This window comes from Pelobates fuscus, chromosome 10 (genome assembly GCF_036172605.1).
Source record: "Pelobates fuscus isolate aPelFus1 chromosome 10, aPelFus1.pri, whole genome shotgun sequence".
NCBI classification, from domain to species: Eukaryota; Metazoa; Chordata; class Amphibia; order Anura; family Pelobatidae; genus Pelobates; species Pelobates fuscus.
In genome coordinates this window covers 58922614-58943352 of record NC_086326.1, presented here as the reverse complement: position 1 = coordinate 58943352, position 20739 = coordinate 58922614, and the positions used below count along the sequence as shown (strand labels likewise).

At 38.5% G+C, this 20739-nt stretch overlaps 1 protein-coding gene across 2 annotated transcripts in view; it reads left to right on the top strand.

Annotated features, from left to right (window-relative positions):
- PHYHIPL (phytanoyl-CoA 2-hydroxylase interacting protein like) overlaps nucleotides 1-20739 on the top strand; it is a 147587-nt gene that overhangs the window by 70164 nt on the left and 56684 nt on the right. Inside the window, exons 1-2 of one of the 2 annotated variants that reach the window (XM_063434895.1) lie at nucleotides 345-421; nucleotides 14767-14963. In XM_063434895.1, coding sequence (XP_063290965.1) covers nucleotides 14799-14963 — 165 coding nt within the window. In that variant the 5' untranslated portion in view covers nucleotides 345-421; nucleotides 14767-14798. Of the gene's footprint in view, nucleotides 1-344; nucleotides 422-14766; nucleotides 14964-20739 lie in introns of those variants that run through there. The other variant, XM_063434894.1, reaches the window with a different exon arrangement.

Here is a 20739-nt window from a genome sequence, read left to right as displayed (position 1 = left end):
ATAGAAAATAAGAAGTAAGATGTAGAGTTAAAGACATTGGAATTTTGCAAGATATGGAGGAGTCCAACGCAATTTGAAAATATATATAAAAGGGATCTGCCAACTATACCAGTTATTTATGTGAATAATTCATTACTTTTACGCAGTGCATTCAGAAAACAGCTTGGTTATTGTGACAGAGAGCTTGTGTGCGCAAGTTTACCTATTATCATTGAAAATCAATTTATGAGAGTTCAGGCGTTTGCTGAATCGTGCTGCAGGTCACAGCAAGTCTGTAGCTTTGCCAAGTATTTTCACTGCAATATATTAGATACTGGGCTTTCCTGTATGAACTGACTTTTGATGTTAGTGTTTATATGATGACAGCTGATACTCTGGTATTGTTTGCTCATTTGAAACCCGCAGATCGCAAGCAGAACAGGTAAGAGTTTCACATCTACAACCCTATATATATATTTATGCATTATGTTATTAAATACTATAAAGATAACATTTTCTGCAAATCCCATTATTATTATTTTGAAATACATATAGTTCTTTTTATATATATATATTAAAGTTTTGTTTTTTCTTGTTTATTTTATAATGACTAGGGGGATACATAATGTTTTAGAATGTTTTGAAGGAGATGTGAAACTGAGTAGAATTTCTATGTTGGATGTATTCTATGTTTCTGGAATGATTATAGAACAAATAAATCACAGATGCAAATACAAATCCGTAGAGACAAACACTAGATATTTTGTAAACACACACATATATACTACATGTCCACTGAGAATACTAAAGGGCGTACAATTTTTACAATAATTATGTTTATATTTACTAGACTTTTGCACAAATTATTTTCAGTTGGTACGAACAAATCAAATTTATTTTACGAACTAACTGATCCATCCAGGATTTACCTGTAAAGTTTTTTTTCATTGAGTGAAATTCCAAAGGTAAATCTAGGACAGAATGATTAGTACAGGGTACAGTAAAAGGAATTTGTAAAAGCTGAAAAAGCATTAATGTACAAGTCTAATATTTTCTACCAATTTTATTGTTTATACAATTCTATCCATCCATTAATTTAGTGTGTTTGTGTATAATCAATGATAGTTTAGTTGGCAAATACATACACGATTAGATAGATTAGATAGATAGATAGATTAGATAGATTTTTTATAGTGCACAGAACAGGGAAGGCTAATAAAATATATGTAATTATTATCTACAAATAGTTGATATTCACCTTTGTGTTAGGTGAAACTCAAATACAGATAGTTTTTTTTTTTACCTTTTAATTGGATAATATATCTATAAATTAAGAATGCTTGATAAGAAGCTGCCACCCACACATATCATTTAAATTAAAACTGAAAAATCTCTTCTCCTGTAATTGCTACAATTACACAATTGTATTTGGAAGGAACGGTGCTGTCTAAATTTGACAACATGTTGAGAAATCTACTCTGTATTTTGCGTTAATCATCATTAAAACTAAAAACTGAACGGAATCTTGCCCTACAAAATGGAAATGTTCTTTTGGGTTTGTAACGAGAATTGAAGAGTCTCTTTGTATCAGAGATCGAAAAATGACTGATCTTAATTATGTAACACCCACGGTTCAATGAAAATCATCAAGTCATTTTACATCAGTGCTTTTTACCTCAACCAGAGAAAAGAGAAGGAAAATTATTTTGCGTCCTCAACATTATTCAAGTTGCTGATAGCTCAGTTGGTAAATGCACAGTAATACCTGTTCAGATGTTAGGGCTGTAGGTCTGATTCCCTGTACAATATAAGCCTTCCAGCTTTCCGAGGTGAATACAATTTAGTCACATTAAGTAATGTAGTGGGAATTTCAACATATTAGTTGTTAAGAGCATGCGTTGGCCTTTTGAACCGTATTGGTAGTAATCACTACTGAAGTAGATATTATAACATGGTATTAAAATTCTTGCCTTTTGGACTAAAATCTTATGTCTATTTGGCCACAAATTTTGCACAATTCTATGTTGCTGTGTATTCCTGGGCAAAATGTTACCGGGGAAGAGTTTATGGGATATGTAGATTAGCATCTGGCTGTAACTCACCATTTATCACATATTATAGATGGAGGAGACACGTAAGCGGATAGTAGCTGCACTGTAACTGCTATCAGCTTGCTGAGAGCTCCATTCTCAGTTTTGACAGATGTGATTGTGTTGCCCTGTACGCACAGGACTGAGACATGGAATCCATCACAGTAAACTGTGAAAGTGTTTGATACACTCATGATATAAATATTTGGAAGTTAATATGGTGCTTGGTTTGAGTGTCACTTTAAGCTAATAATAAATGCATCTATACATTGCGATAGCAAGATTTACAGATTTGGCAAAATATTTACCATCTTTTCAACTGGGAAAATGGGAAGATGCATTTCAGTTTAATGGACGTGATCATTCTTCTTGATATGTCCTTAAAAGAAAAGCATTTTGAGGCTGATTACAGAGGATGGTAGGTTAGGCATAGATATGAACAGATAAATAACACTTATCAAAGTGTTATTTTAAAAAGCCAATCAAACTGCACAATTCAATAACTGACAGATAATCTCACCAATACCAGGTGAAAAAGGGCAACCAATACAAGAAAATCATGCAGAGAGTCTAAAGTGAAAACAGGAAGTGCGGGGGAGGAGCCTGAAATGTCCCTTTATTTCACTAAATAATGACAAACTTAGTTTTAAAACTAATAGAGCCTTATTTCAACCCTACTTATTTATATTCTTCTAAAACAGAAAACACTAAAATACTACATAATTTCCTTTAAAGGGATACTGTGCTGTGTGTGTGGGGGGGTGCTGTGTGTGTAAGGATCTCCCGACCAGCCCATGAAGGCACACAGCAGGGCCCGTGCTTGGATAGTGCCGGCTCTGCATGGGCCGACAGGGGAGACCCTGTGATCTCCCCTGCTGGCCTCGGCCCATGGCCATCGCGGCCCACCGGGCATTTGCCCTGTATGCCCAATGGCCAGTCCAGGCCTGGTACTAGTACTGGCATGTGTTTATTTTCAATAAATCCGCTGTTCAAATAAATTTGATTAATTACAACAAATGTGTTTAGTCAGTGTAGAATATACATGCACTAAGACTCTCTCTCTCTCTCTCTCTCTCTCTCTCTCTCTCTCTATATATATATATATATATATATTATTTTATTTATTTATTTACTTATTTTAAATCTATCTATATATGTATTCAAGCATCCTTTTTTTTTCTTCCACTCTTATTTTTATTTCTTGGTCAGTGCCTAAAGAGACAATTGCCAGAAAGTCAAAGTGATTTTCAAATTTAAGGTCAAAGTAACCAAGTTGGAAGCAGAGTTGACTTGGGGTATTTTTATAGTTCACTTATTTTACCCTAAAATGTAAAATTCCCATTGAATCCCTGACAATTCTCACTTTAATGGATCATCTTTGAGTATCTCATGCTCCTTGGTTCTGTTAATTTGTGTCTGTCTCTATCCTAATCCGTCACTTTGGGGGTTTGCCTCTATCACACGCTCAGCCTCTCATTCTCATTAAAGAACGTTCTCTCCTTCTCAAGAGAAGAGAGATGGAAGGCTCAGTGTATTTACTGCCATGTCAGAATGCTAAATGATACTCTCGATCCTTACAGCCGAAGAAAAATCAGCTTTTGTCTTCAATTTTACTGTGGTTGGAATGATTAGAAGGAAGATAGAATTCAAGAGAGAATACAATGATAAGAATACAAAGAATACAATGATAATGCACGGGACAGATGTCAGAGAAAAGCTCAAAATAGAAAGGTCCAAATAACTAGTAGGAAAGAGAAAAAAACAATAAAAAATATCTGGAGGAAACGTATTTGCAACATTGTAAAGCCAATGTAAACGCATGGATGACTCATCCTACTAAGGGAATGGATATTCACAAAAGCTTGAAATCATAATAGAAAGTATGATATTAAAAATTAGTATTACATGATTTTAAAGTACCTAGTGCGCCTTCACTATACAAACTGCAATTCAATAGATATGTTATATGTGAACTGTGCTCAAGAGTTGTTGAAACATATTTTTTTTTGGTTGCAAAGTCCATCTTAAATACAATAAACACTGATATGTAATGCATGTTGTAGATTATAGATTATCTCAGGGAATAAACAAAAACACATGGACAGAAGAAGGAGCCATCATTCTCAGGTTCAGTGCTCCTTTAAAGGGACACTGTAGGCACCCAGACCACTTCAGCTCATTGTCCCTTAGTGTTCCTCTCTCCTCCCCTTCCTGTCCAAAAGTGGCCCACTTCCCTGTCCCTTAGTGTTCCTCTACCCTCCCTCCCCTGACCCTTAGTGCTCCTCTCCCCTCCCTCCCCTGTCCCTTAGTGTTCTCCCCCCTCCCCTGTACCTTAGTGTTCCTCTTCCCTTCCTCCCCTGTCCCTTAGTGTTCCTCTCCCCTTCCTCCCCTGTCCCTTAGTGTTCCTCTCCCCTTCCTCCCCTGTCCCTTAGTGTTCCTCTCCCCTTCCTCCCCTGTCCCTTAGTGTTCCGCTCTCCTCCCTTCCCTGTCCCTTATTGTTCCTCTCTCCTCCCTTCCCTGTCTCTTAGTGTTCCTCTCCCCTCCCCTGTCCCTTAGGGTTGCTCCCCCTGTTACCTGTCCTTTAGTGCCCTCCCATTCCCCTTAAGTGCCCCCCCATTTCCCTTAATTTTCCTCCCCCCCTACTCTTAGTATTCATCTTCCTTCTCTTTTAGTGGTTCCCCCACCCATGTTCCCTTTCCCTTCCCTCCCCTATAGCTTAGTCCCCCTTAATGTACCTCTCTCTCCCCCCCTAGTGTCCCCCTCCCCTGCCCCATAGTGCTCTTTCTCCCCCTTCCCTGTCACATAGTGTTCTTTCCCCCACCCCGTCCCATAGTGTTTTTTCTCCCCCTCCCCTGTCCCATAGTGTTCTTTCACCCCCCGTCCCATAGTGTTCTTCCCCGTCCCATAGTGCGCTTTCTCCCTTCCCCCCTTCCCCTGTCCCATAGTGTTCTTTCTCCCTCCCTCCCCTGTTCCATAGTGTTTTTTCTCCCCCCTCCCCGTCCCATAGTGTTCTTCCCCGTCCCATAGTGTGCTTTCTCCCTTCCCCCCCTCCCCTGTCCCATAGTGTTCTTTCTCCCTCCCTCCCCTGTTCCATAGTGTTTTTACCCCCCTGTCCCATAGTGTTTTTTCTCCCCCCTCCCCTGTTCCATAGTGTTTCCCCCCCCCCCCCTCCCCTATCCCATAGTGTTCTTTGCCTCCCCATCCCATAGTTGTCCTTCCCCCATCCCCATCTCTTAATGTCCCTCTCTCTCCCTCCCCTGGTCCCCGGTGTGTCTCCTACCTCTCTTTGTAGCGTGGCCAAGCAAAGCAGGCCACGGTACAGGAGCTTCAGTTTCCTGTACCCTGCCGGACTGACAGGAAGTGCTCTCTCAAAGAGCACTTCCTTTCAATCCAGCCGGGTACAGGAAACAGAAGTTCCTGTACCGCAGTGCGCTCTGCTCCACTCGGTCACGCTACACTGAGTGCCTGGCAGGAGAGAGCGCTGTGCGTCCACCTCCTACCGGTCACTCCAATCTAGCCTCTCCCAGGCCGGTACGCCCAAAGGAAAAATCACATGAACGGGTTTTACTCAGTTGTTGCAGTGGAAGCGACTCTAGTGGCTGTCAGTGTAACAAGGTAAACATTGTTGTTTCTGAAAAACCTTTAATGATGAAAATGACAGGACCACTGTACCCAGGCCCCTTTATTGCGATCAAGTGGCCTTGGTAACTTTAGTGTAGATTATAGCTGTATTTTGTTATATTGTGTAAGCCTATATTTGTATCTGGTTTGGTTTTTTTTTATCTGCTTTTTACTTGCAATAAAGGTATTTTATTGTGTATCTAGCGTGGTTTGCATTCACGTAATATAACATTTGGTAACTAAATTTTGCATTTGGGGAGTGCATGATATAGGTTGCACCCTAAACTTATTGCTTTGAGTCTGTCCCCCCATAGTATTTGTGTTGTTCAATAAACATTATTGAAACACTAATTTCCAATAAGACAGCATGTTCTGCAGTTCTACTTGCCGGTACTTAAAAGAACTGTTTACACATCATAACTACTTAATTGAAATTAATTTGTTATGGTGCCAGGACGTCTCTGGCGCTAGCTCACCTTAATGGGTTAAATCGCTAAACGGTTAAACTCTAAAATCTTTGTTCGAGCGCAGAATCTCCCTGCCCTTCTGGTTTCTAAACCCTCTAAACCGGAAGGCTCTTGCAGAAGCAGCGGCACCACCGGAAACGCACCAACACATATTATGATTACATGTCTTAATGGTAATCATTTTATCTTCCTTAGATAGAATGACAGGCTGAGTTGAGTAGGAATAGAACCTGTTGCCTACAGATATGAACGCACTCATACTTTCGTCAACTTAGAAAATGAATACTTTGCGCAAGTAATGAGAAACTGCTTCGTGATCACCTTTGATATTTAAACTGGTATTTGGCAGAGCTGAGTGCATTTTTAATATATTACAGTGAGTGCAACAAATGATCAAAGGCATGCTTTGTTTTTTTTTTGTTCCTCGTATCTTTTAAGAATAGTTTTTGTTTTGTTTTTTTGTCCATCAATTCTTATTATTTTATATAAATGTTTATGTGGCACCCCTACATGCACAGATACTAACAACTCTAATACATTTCAAAGAAGAAGAGTGTGGTATATAAATTGCATAATCCTGGTTTTCATAATCAGAGCTGCAAAGATTTCCGGATTACTGAAACAAAATAACAGTTGGATGTTCGGGATTAAACCTTATTGACTGGGCACATGATGAATTAAGCCTTTCTAGTTTGAATGAAAAAGTGAAAAACCATTACATTTCAAATACTTTAACTGATATAATATTAGGATTGTTTTGGTTCTTTGTAATTTAGAAGCATGAGCTTCGGCTGGCAAAGCAAGATGGGATATTTATTCATAATTTTTAAGTCATTTTGATGACTGATATAAATCTAGAATTATGGATATAGTATTTTTGATTTTTACAAGTTATTGACATGTACGAAGTATAGGTGCTGTGCTGCATCATAATTGTGAATTAACTAAATTTCATACTTCCGACATGAAAAAATGGTCAAATAGGGGCACTATTATTTTAGGAGTGTGAGTGGAAGGGTGGCCAGTACAGGGATGCTTTGAGAGATTTTAAATGAGTTACTCATAACAGTGTATGCAACTAAAATGTTATTTAGTCCAAGAACAGTGTATCCTACTTACACAGACTGTGAGATGAAATATTTGATCTCTGGTTCGATTTTCCAAAGGAACAAACAAAGGTGATATCGGTGATATTCAGACTATTTCTCTGTTTGCTCATAATATCCTTTTTCTATTTTTTAACCTTCCTTATAGCAATGCCCAACAGGAAGGCTGAGCTAGGTAGCCCACTTAGCCAACAACAGTTCTCTCCTTTTCCTTTTTATATTTTTTATTTTCCTTCTTTCTCCTATTCTACAAGTGCTCTTCTTCTATTCTACAAGTACTCTGCTCTTTATTTCTCCTTTTTTACAAGTACTCTGTTCCTTCTTTCTCCTATTCTACAAGTACTCTGTTCCTTCTTTCTCCTATTCTACAAGTACTCTGCTAATTTTTTTCCTTTTTTACAAGTACTCTGCTCCTTCTTTCTCCTATTCTACAAGTACTCTGCTCCTTCTTTCTCCTATTGTACAAGTACTCTGCTTTTTCTTTACAAGTACTCTGCGCCTTCTTTCTCCTATTCTTCAAGTACTCTGCTCCTTCTTTCTCCTATTCTACAAGTACTCTGTTCCTTCTTTCTCCTATTCTACAAGTACTCTGTTCCTTCTTTCTCCTATTCTACAAGTACTCTGCTCATTTTTTTTCCTTTTTTACAAGTACTCTGCTCCTTCTTTCTCCTATTCTACAAGTACTCTGCTCCTTCTTTCTCCTATTGTACAAGTACTCTGCTTTTTCTTTACAAGTACTCTGCGCCTTCTTTCTCCTATTCTTCTAATACTCTGCTCCTTCTTTCTCCTATTCTTCAAGTACTCTGCTCATTCTTTCTCCTTTTTTACAAGTACTCTGCTCCTTCTTTCTCCTTTTTTTTTACATATACTCTGCTCCTTCTTTCTCCTATTCTACAAGTACTCTGCTCTTTCTTTACAAGTACTCTGCTCATTCTTTCTTCTATTCTACAAGTACTCTGCTCCTTTCTCCTTTTTACAAGTACTCTGCTCCTTCTTTCTCCTATTTTCCAAGTACTCCACTCCCTGCTATCGTGTATCCCTTTACCTACTCCAACTCCTCCCATTCCTCTACCCGCGTGTTACACTCGTTCACGAGAGCAAACATTCATACGTGCGTATGCGCGCACGATTTTGGCGCACATGCGCATTCAAGCACACACGCTCATGCTTTTATGCAGTCGCATCTGCAACCTTGCACTTCCTGCTTACCACTGATTGCGCAAGAGATGAATAGAGCGTTCAGCTCTCTGGATGGAGGGAGGATTCTGCTCCCGCCCACCTGGAATCCTAAAACGCCCACTGGTGGGCGGTAGGGACCATGTTGACGACCCATGGCCTAGATAGAGTAATTCCATTTCTGTGTATATATTTAATATGGAGTGGTACCAACACCAACTGAGTTTGTTACTTATATTGCTATAATCAAGATATTATTTTAGAGATTCTAGTATCAGTAGTATGTCCTTATTTGTGCCAAATTATTCCTTCATTATTCCTCTTCCATCATTTGCTTGTTCACTTTTTGGGGGGTTTACAAATTTGTTACTGCCAATATATAAAAAAAGAGGCATACATTGTCACATAGTGCCCACCTTAGCTCCCCACCCATAGGTGGCATGTTGGAGCTAATAATATAATAAACAGGGGAGACATTATGTCCCACCAAGCCCCCACCTACAATAGCGAGTGGGGGCTACTCATATAACCACTAATGGAATTATTGCCCCCTCATTATTATTAACGCCTGTAAAATAAAATGTTCTCCTTACCATGAGACATGTTCTTTCTTCTGAAATGCTCTTTTATTCAGACCCACAAATGGCCAAATAAAAAACAAGCATTGATTCCCAATACAAATATTAAAAGTGCAAAAAGACACAATTTGCGCAAAAAAAGAGAAGAAAAAAACTGCCTTCCACGTGCTGCTCAAGGGTGGAGTTTGGGGGAGCTTTATGATGCACCCCACCAAAGTTGTTTTTTTTTTTTTTGTTTTTTTACTCTGACAGTCTGGCCTTTATTTAAATTTCAAGACTTTCCCACTACCCTCTGAGCCAGGACCCCCTGTATTTTATTAGTAACTATGCAGGAATAGCTGCAATAAAAAGTAGTAGTAAAAAATAAAAAATAAAACTGTATCTACTACTTTTAGCTGTCAAATTTGATGAAGCCATTTATCAGGGACCATGTGCCCTATAAATGGAATTCAATCACCAAAGCCAATATTTTTAATGTAAAGCATAGCTATCAGTTTCAAACTTCAAACCAATTATTATCGGCTCCCGATCAGCCTTTAACGGCAGTAATTTCATTGATCCAAACTATTAAATGGCTTTTCGGTAGCTGATAAACTGCCGATAAATGTGACAGGCTCTAATTTAGTTGAGATCTATATGACTATTCGTTTTGCTCTTCTCTTTAATTAACTTACATTGAATTCACTCAAACTTTGCTGCTAAGTTTGCACACAGAATTCTGTAATTGGATTTTATAATAACTAACAAACTGGGAGTTGGAATTTTCAGGGGTTTACGGTTTGCCTGTAATATTGGATATAATATTAAAACTATTTTTAAAAAAATGGAACCGGACCCAAAATATACAGAATATGTGGGTGGGGGCACCAGATCAACTGCTAACCAAAAAATGCCAGACAGGTACTAACATCAGGTTACTCGACGTGGGTACCTGTATTTTAACTTTCTTGAGAATTGCAGTATTTTGTTTTTGGTTAAAAATCATCTTGTGGGCTGCTGTATACACTGGGGGTAAGAAACTTGGCAATGAGAACCAAGGCTGTGATAGAGAATGAGACAATGATAAGATTCTATTCCTGCCCCCTCCTCACATTTCCCGGTGGCAAATCATGATTGCGAAATGCTATCTCTGAGGACTGTAAGACCCATGCTGCTCTGCCACACTAATGTTATAGAGTGAATAAATATATGATTGGGGAAACGGACAGATGGAGAGAATATGAAGGGAGGACAGAAGGTTGAAGCCAGAATATCCAGATGGGACAGAAAATTGGCATGGGGGGGAAGGGGGAGGGGGGGGGGGTGAGTTTGGAGGAAAAAAAAGGTGTGAGGGGAGAATATGGAGAAAGTTCAAGATGTACAGGGAGAATATGGAGGGAGGGAGAGTGTTGAGGGGAAAGAATCAGGAGACAACACAAGGAGCAGGCCTCTCAACAGTCCCGATTTAGCAGGACATCAGAGAACTGTCCTAAACAAGCATAGTTTGAACTGTTTAGTAAGTAGTTGGTTCACCATACTAATATACCAGATGTGTTGTATGTTTTAACTCCCACCAATTAATCCAGAATCTCACTCGGCATACGGGCAGTTATAGTCCAGCAAGAGCAGTCAACTACTGGGACACCAGTTGTCAACAGATGTTTTTGAGTGGAAGTAGCATTCATATGACTCTGCTCTTCCTGGCTGATGCCTATTAGGAAAGATCATTGTGATTGATTAATGTCGCTGGACAAGTCTTGCTTGGTGATGAAGTGTGATTGCCTATATATAAGATTGGTATCTAGTTTCAAAATTTACGATAGTTCTATTTTTCTTATTCGTAAATAGAAGTAAGTAGGGGTACATATTTATTTTAATTCACAGCCTGGGGATGGAAAACATATAGTTTATTTATTCACAAGATGGCCAGGAACATTTGGGACTCCAAGCCAAACAAATATAGTTGTTCATACTGAAATGCCTGAACTAGGTACTTTGCCATGAGTTAATAAGCCATATTATAATCCAGTCAAACCTTGTCATGATGATCCGGAAACTTTGCATCCACCGGTCCTCACCTATGTTGATTAAAGGCCTTGGCTCTGCACCTTATCTCAAATTTACTCATTAATGTCCATCTTGATGCACATAGCAAATAATATGAAAGATAATGGCATCCACAAGCTCATAGGATACATATGATACGTTTCAAACCTCCTCCTGCACATGAGGTCACGGTAGAGGGACTGCTTGTCAAGCCTAACTCAGTTAATTGGGTAACTAGGGGTCCTCTGTGTGCAGGTCTCTTTTGGTTGCTTGGGATCCACCCAATACATGTATCTATTGTAGCCCGTGGGAATAATTGCTTCATATTTTTTATTTGATGTTTTTTTTATCTTGATTACTGGCAGTACTTCTGTTACTAGCAAATAAAATGCTTCTCATACAAGCATATTCTCCCACTTAAACATTTTTGAAACAAAGGTCCTATTACCCATGTTTTCCTAATTAGAATAGCACTTTTTTATTTTTATTTTTTATAAAATCACTTATTAATGTTAAAACGGAAGGTCTACTATTTTTTATCTTACCTAACAAAAAATGCTTGCTGCATTCTACATAAGAAAACATAATCATTCATAGTCTGCAATGATGGAGATCAGATTCACAGGCTAATCCTACTTTTTGTTAAATTCAGAAGATTCAAATCCACTATGTAATAAACACCACTAAGCAAATAAACAGATTTACTGTATGTATCAATGCAAACACATGTGACATCTGGACACTAGTTTAGATTCCCTGTTTCAATACTTTGGAGTTCTGATTATTGTATCAACTTCAAAATTCATAGTAAGTTATCCAAAGTAATGAATCTATCACAAACTTTATATGCGCAAAATATGTATCTCGCAGTAACTTAAAAATTCTAGTTTTGCTTAGAAGGGGCCGGACTGGAAAAATAACTCAGCCCAGGCAGTAACCCAGTAAGAGGGTCATGTCATGTCATGTAATCAATAATATTAACCTCAAAGTGAGTATGTTAGCAGGAATATATCACTTGGCCCCAAGCCAGAGGTGAGATTAGTTGCTGCTTGCAATGCTCTGAATGTCTGTGTAATGGGCCGGTGACAGAAATCTCTGATCTCCCCACCAGCCCTTGAAGGGGCTTACCTACTTGTTTGGGCCGTGCTCACTGAGAGTCAGCCCTACATGGGCCTGCCAGGATGATCCTTGACCATTGCAACCCACCAGCATTTGCCCGCTTTGACTGATGGTTGGTCCAAGTCTGGGCAAGTCTGTTAAATTGACATTCTAGAAACCATAAGCACTTCACCTTACTGAAATGGTTATATTGCTGGAATACCATCATTGCAGTTTGTTTAATTTGTCAAACTGACAAAATAGGACAATGCCGTTTACTTTGGTCTCGAACAGTCTGATTTAAAAATGCAAAGTTAACTACCAGTGCAGATAATTTAGTAAATATTGAAGTATTTTATATTCTGCATATTTGAGATTCTGATTAAAATTTCAAATAGTACAGACAACTTTCTGGTTTTACATTTAGTTTCCCGAGTATGCAATAGATTTTTAAATGTGCATAAACATTGTATAAAATTATTTTTACATATCAAGTAATTACCCATGGATATAATTATGGTTTAATTAGTGTAATCCATTTGTTGACTTTCTACTTGTGCTACGCTGGTATTGCATAAGACATTAGTAAGCAATTTTGGCACCTAATCAGCATCTACAATGCAAATGAGCTGGTTAAAACGTGCTTGCGTATGTTTCTAAATCCTTGTTAACTTGCACATGCCATATGTTTGAAATATTACCAAATATCATTCAAGTGAAATGCCATCTTATATGGTGGCCATTAATAAATAATGCTTTGAAATAAAATGTATATGTCTTCAGGACTGTATTTTGCAATAACAAATAATAATGTATATCCCAAAACACAACATTTTTGTATTACATTTCCGGGTCTGAGAGAAGTTTAGTTAAACGTTTCACAATGCGTAGGACTAGCCTGGACTTTTTACTATTGCTTAGCCAGATTACCGGGGACCCTTTGGCCTCTTTGAATTTTAAAGTACTGTCTATCAGGACCAACACTATCAGGATCAATCAGCCATATACATACACCTTGGGTCAGACAGTGTTTGTTTCTGAATTGGACAGTTAGTCTGTCTGATGATATCTCTGCACTGTGCAGGGGATGAAGCAGGAAAGACCATAGAGACTAACTGTCAGTTATCAAACACTGTTTGACCCAGGTTCCCTGAATATGGCTGAAGGGTCCGGTCATATCCTAAAAGGTAGGGATGAGTTTTTCTATTTTTTTTTACATATACTTAATTTAACACAAAATCTATTACCTTTCAAAACTTGATGAAAATATCATTATATTAAAAAATTGTGTTGATGTGGCAGTTGTCCTTAGGGACCAGAAGACTGGTTATCTTGTTATCTCGTGGTTATGTTAGCTTCTACAGGGCCAGAAGGCTGGGCACCACCTCGCCTTTGGTAAACCAGAGCTAGTCAGAGAGTTCACCACCCAACGCCTTCACCCAACACCCATCCAAGTGAGAGAAGAGGTAGGGCCACTTCACAGGTCCCTACACAGTATGTACTGCCACACATAGTGGCTGGGATAAGAAAGGAGGTCATGTCACAGATCTCCCCTGATATTATCGAGATCCATCATCTTCGTTTTGATCTTTTAAACTGATTGCATTAGTCATGTTCGAGAGAGAGCTCATCGGCTGTCCTGGCGTGAGGAGGAAGCTCACTCTAATTTTATTACAGACTACAACATTTACTAATTTTAACAATTTACTTTCATAGTCAATGCTACAGAAGAGAGAAGTGCATTACTCAGCTCTCCTTTCTGAAACTGATAGGGTTGTTTGGTGTGGTATGGTAATCGTATGATGCCACAGAGCTGGATTAAGGTTACCCAGGACCCTAGGAAGGATGCCAGATTGGGGCTTTGTCTTAGTGCCCTCTGATCTGTTCTATAAGTGTTGTGTGTGGTGACTGCGCGTTGTATGCTTGTATGAAAGTGTGTGTGTAGTGGGTAAGTGTTCTGTGTGTGGAGGAGGGTAATAGCTATATGTGAGGGGAAAGCTGAATGTACCTGTGTATGCTGGCTTAGTATTATGTGCTGTGACTGAATTTTGTGTGTGAAGGAGTTTAAGTGTAGTATGTGTAGGGGAGTCATAGTGTGGCTGGGTGTATAGAATGTGGGTAACGTATTTGCTGCCCCCATTTGGCAGGAAGGGGTGTAATCCATAGTAGTCCAAAGGGGGAGTGCTGTGGTCTGCACCTTAGGTGCAAATCACTTTAAGAGCTCCCTCACAATCCATCCCTTATTCGATGTCTCAGTGTCACAGATTTCAGAAAACTGAAAGGTTCCCGCAATGTATTTTTGCTGGGACAGTAACATCAAAAGTGGGTCTGTCCTACCAAATTCGGGCCTGTAGGCAACTATGCGAAATTATCCCAGTCTTATAAACGAAGGCGACTAGATTGTTAAATTTCAGAATCAGTTGGTGTGTCTAACTGTTTGGAATGCTGGCAGCTTCAATCATTATCACTTTAAGAAATGTGTCCATAGCTTTCAAGGAGGGTAACCTGTTGTACTTGGCTTTCTACCGTAATTAAAATATGTTTTCGCTTTTTAAATGTCAGTGCACCCACCCTGCCAATGAACTCATAGTGTGCATAATAACATCGATTTTTTTTTCTCTCACAGGGAATAAATCTCAAGACAGCGGCATTGCAGAAATGGAGGAGCTGCCCGTCCCTCACAACATCAAAATAAGCAACATCACATGCGATTCTTTCAAGATTTCTTGGGATATGGATTCCAAGTCCAAAGACCGAATTACACACTATTTCATTGACCTCAACAAGAAGGAGAATAAGAACTCTAACAAATTCAAACACAAGGTAACATTCGTTTTAGCTAGTGGAATGGTATTAGAAATAAAATGTTTCTCCAAATATGTTTTGCTTAGAAAAAAAATTGTAATTTGCCATTTGGGGTTTCAACAAACTGAAAAAATATATAGTATAGCGGGCTTTCTCAGGCCCAAACTAAACAGATTTTATTAATTTTTTTAACCTCTCTTCATAACTAAAATGCTCCATTGCTTTTATTGTTATAGTAATTTTTAATATTTATTTGACATTCAGTCTCATTACTTACCTCCTCTTTTTTTTTTTTCATGAGTCTGCCCCACATTGGAACCATGTGGTATGGAGGCTCGTCCCTGGTGTTTTTAGTTGAGAGAGAGTGAGAATTGAGCATTACTGCATTAATCTATCTTTCTCACTCTGTGTTGCACAGTGTGGTGATTTTAAGATGTGCTGTAAAACATTACTCATATCAACACCTTCTATAGCACACTCAGAGAAAGAGTGAAAAGCATACTTCCAGAACTGTCCCGAATTCATGGTCCTGTGCCACCATTCCACGTGTTTTATCTAGAGTCCTGGGAGACACCAGGGAACTGTTATCGGAATGTTAGGTGTGAGCACGTTTAGACCAACCTATACTTTGCTAAGGGCACTACATGCTGACAGTACTATAACAGCACTTTCTCCATGTTCCCCCTTTAGTGGGTCAGCCAGCATCTATTCAAGCCAGAGTGCCATGCCCTGCCCCATTTCTGGGTAAGCTCCTCCTTTGGGCAGTGCTAGCGACACAATTCGCATCACTGGCCTGGCCCCTCTTGGCGGTGCCAGTGACACAGATGGAGTCACTGGCCCTCCACCATCAGTCCAGCCCTTCCATCCCAATTAACATACCCCCAATGTTGGAAGATAGAGTGAAGTGAGCGGGGAAATGCTCTGCTCTCTCACTTTCCTCTCTAAGTACGAAGGATGCTGGGGCCCATAGGTCCATACCTCCCAAGTGTTCCTATTTAGGAGGGACAGTCCCTATCCTGGGCACAAATCCCTCTATCCCTTTTTTTATTCAATGTCCCTCTTTTGTAGGTGCTCCATATTGTTGGTATGTCTGAGTGTATAACAGAGTTCCACAGCAATAATGTGCCTTTAAACTACAATAAATGTGTTTAGAAATCAGTCTGTGTAAATAAGATACATTGTATTAATCCGAAATTACATTTTAGTTGCAGAAATTGCTATTAGTAAGTCACCTACATTTTCTCAGAACAGCCTGCCACTGGTCACACCCCCACTCACAACTCCCCCCTCTTTGTCCATTTTAAATGTTGGCAGTTATGTATAGGTCCCCTGCTTGCCTCTGTAGCTCTGTGGTGTTAGTATTGCTGTGCAGGTCCATACCCAGCATACCCAGGCTGTACTGTACTCTAGGCCTGCGCAGTGGGTCAGATACATGTGAACTTTGAAGGTCAAATCTGTTCCATGGCTGTATGTGTCAGGCTCTCACCTTCTACTTTGCATAAATAGATTTGAATCAGGGATTATATATGATCAATAACAGACCATCCCAATATTCTGTAGGACACAGGTCTTAATGCCACATACACTCGAATAAGAAATTACAGTTTTGAGAACGTGGAGGATTAAAGAGAATAAAGTGGAGAATTTATAAAACCGTGATGGCTAAGACAAGATGACAGCAGTATTTCATGTCTTATAAAGATTTAGCCATACCGAGAGCTGTGCACAGAAATCATTTATTTAAGTGATGAGTTCTGTACAAGCTTTGATTGTAAAACACAAAAGAATATATTTTAGCACTGCCCGGGTGACAGGCCACAGCAACTAAGAGCTAACACAAGCATCTTTAACACAGCCTTTTTAACTCTAGTAGACACTAAGCTATTTTGTATTAATTGGCTTTTGCCAAGTGTTTCATTCCCTGGCAACGTCTTGGAAAAATGTCCAGAAAAACAAGTATTATTTTTGCTTAAATTCAAAAGTACACGTCAATGTAATGACTTTGGAAAAATAGTCATACAATGATAAACAACGGCATAATGAAGAACTAGTTCCTATTAAAACGTACATTATATACATGTCATTGCCATCAGAGGCAAGGCCTTATATTTAAAGATAGCTTTTATGACAGGTTAACTTTAATTTTAAAGGAACCCTCTGTTGGGTTATTTTTATTAGATATATCCCCAATGAAAACATGCATGCATCTATTTCTGCATTTATTTCTTTGGGCGTATATCTAAATGATAGTTTGCAAAAGCTGCTGATCTCTTGTCTGCAGCCTTTGCAAGCCCTCCCCTTTTTCATCAACACCGACTTTTAGTCTGTGCTGGGAAATACTCTAATTAGAGGCTTCTCATTCAGTAGCCTGTGTGCTGGAGTGCAAGCGTGCATGTGAGCGTGCGTGTGCATGTGACCGTGCACACACTTGTGGCACTTGCAGCACGCTACGCAGCTTTATATATATATATATATATATATATATATATATATATATATATATATATATATATATATATATATATATATATATATATATCCCCTTAAATATAAAAGTTCTGATTTCTATTTACTGTTACTATTGAAACTGTATGATATTTTTAAAAAAATAATAATTTTAATTGCTCTGGAAGATAACTGAATAATTATCTACTCAAGAGCACTCACGGGCCTGGCATAACTACACAAAATTAGCACCCAACTACCAGCTATGCCCCATCACTTCTCACCCCATGTTTGACTGCTTGGAAACGAACTCAAATACTGCATGAATTGCTCCATTCCTGTATCCCTATGTTCAAGATACAATTATTAGAGGAAAATTGACAGTCACCGGAGAATCTCACATAGGGGGGTTTCTCTTCTAGCCTGTCAATTAGTTATAGACCTATAGTGTATGCCGTCAGTATAGACTTTGTGCTGAAACATGATTGACAGGCAGGTAGAGTTTCAATATATTTCCATAACTCTATACATTTGGTACTAAATCTGTTTCCCAAAATAGAAAGAAAAGGCTTGTGATTTGTTATATACAATATGCCTAACACAGCTGATTATATCCTCAACTGAATTTACTTAGGAGTTATAATTCACACTGGATCACACCCACCCCTCATGTAGAGCTTCACAAATATAGTGCAGTCTGAAACCTTATTTAGAATTCTTTGAAATCTGCCTTGTAAAAGTTGTAGTTCAGTATTGTTACCTCATCGTTCTATACTCTTGTCGCATATATTTACAGTCTTTTTTCTGTGCAGACTTGTTTTAGTAAGACAAATAAAAAATTCTCGAATTTCAATATTACAAAACTGTGCAAATATATATTTATTTGACATCATTTGCACATTCACATCATAAATAAATACTGAAATGCATTCTTCTCGGTTTCCGGAGCCTAGTAATAACTATTTGATATTTTGCATGTATTGTAAGGAAATACTGGTCTATAACATGCTTTATTTTTATCTCAATATTTTTTTATATTTTTACAGATAAATAAAAAATATGAAACTTTATTAGCTTGAAATTGCAATTACTTTGATGCTAACATGTTTGGTTATAAATAAAGTTAAAAAAAAGATGGATAATGACATGTATGTATTAAATAAATGAATTACACATATTGATTTCGAAGATACATTCAGTATTCCCATTAGTACATTAAGAGATGACGCACGAACGGAGATCGACTGACAGGATAGAGGTGTGAAGTCTGACGGTTAATACTATAATGGACTGTATACACAAAGGCACATAGTTTTATGATTTTATAGTTATGATTTTTCTTTAGAAGAATATTTTGAAATGTATTGTGAACAGGGAGTGGTTGATACAGGTTTATGGGTGAAGTTTCCTGGGTGTGCCTTAAGTTACACAAAGGCGAAGGGACATATATTAAAGGGACATTATAGTCACCAGAATCACTACAGCCTAATGTAGTGGTTCTAGTGTCTATAGTCTGTCTCTGCAGGCTTTTCATTGTAAACGCAGCCTTTTCAGGGAAAAGGCAGCGTTTACATTGCTGCCCAGTAACACCTCAAGTGAAAGTCACTCAGACGACCATTAGAGGGGCTTTCTATATCAGTGCTGCACTGTGTGCAGAACCTGTGTTCATCATCTTCATGCACTGAATAGAGACGCTAAATGCTCCCCATAGAGATGAATTTATTAAATGCGTTTTGCTGTGAATGCGCAATATCCTCCCAATGCTTTACTATGAGAAAGTACTGGATTGACCAAGATCATTAATCTTGCTGATTTCAGACTTGGAGGCAGGGCCAGCTGCAGTGAGACCAGCTCGGCGAGGACGAAAAGGTGAGTTTAATTATATTTAACTGCAATCTGGGGGGTGCCGGGGACCTAAACAGCCACTCCAGCACTTTAGTGTTAGTAAAACGTTTTTATTCCTAACACTATAGTGTTCCTTTAATTAGGCAGAATTGGTAGTTAAAGGGACTATCAAGGCAATAACTCTGCAGCTTTTGCAGCCTCTTTTTAGCTATATCCCCGATATCAAAATGTATAATTAAATGCATGTATGTTTTCATTGTGGGTATATCTCCTTAACAGTGTATTTATTTATTTATGTATTGTATTTGCCCGTAGTGTCCCATTAAGGAACAAGAAATACAGTTGGAAGGAATCTCAATCCTTCACTATATCTAAGCTAAAAGTACCTGGAATTTAATGGCATTTTCAGCATTTTGTAGGTGCAAGTAGCTGTAAACAAAATTGAGTGTTTTTCTATATTAATAATTACATTTTTCTTGAGAAACAGTTTTTAAAATATTTTTTTCCTGGAGACTATAAATTTGCACAATATACAAAGTGTGTGTAATGGTTGATTAATTTATTCATGAATTTCACTGATTAGCATTCTGAAGAAAACGCATAATGAAAAAGCATCACTTCAATTAGCTTGCCAAGAACACAACATAACTGTAACAAAACTGCACAAACCTTTCTTGTTTTATGTTTTTGTATATATCCCCAAGAAAGACTACATTGTACACTTGTACGGCCGCAAATCTCAAAGTGAGACAATATCATGTTTTTTCACTTAACACTGTATTTAAAATCAGATGTAAACGACCAAATTCCAACTGTAATGGCAATTCTCATATTTACTACGGTCGGCAATTGGTCAACCCAGTTGAATCTTCAGCAGCTGCATTCGGTGTCCAGGTTACAATCGGTGCTTTTACATCCTAATCCTATACAAATATAGGATTCTGAATATTCACAAAGAACAGGTTTTAAGAAAATTCAGAACCAGATGCACCCGGCAGATCTTCCTTTGCAAATGAATGATAATTTTACTTACTATATGTACGCTGGTAGCAAGCAGCAGCACAAGGGTTAATTATGTGGCAGATGGGCACGGCTTGCTAGCCAGCTGCCACTTTTAAGTACAAAAATAATAAGCAATAAAAACCTTATTGGGGTCAACTCCAATATTACAATAGGGAGGTTTAAAACCTCCTTTGAATAATCCTGTAAGTATACCACAAGAGCATGAGTGCGTACTTCCTTAGATATTGTATTTTTGACTGAAGTTAGAAGACCTTAACAACACATACGTTTGTTCCCGTTGATTAAAGGAACATTTCAAATTCCATAAAAACTATATCCTGATGTAGTGGTTATGGTGCCAGGACAGTGGTGCTCTAGGATATGTACCTTTTTCACTCATCTGTATGTCAGCTGACGCTGAAAGCTTGTTAGGGGCGCCCACTTTGAGTGTTCCTAATAGAATGCAGTAAAGCCGAAATGCAGGTGAAGAGCGATTGAGAGC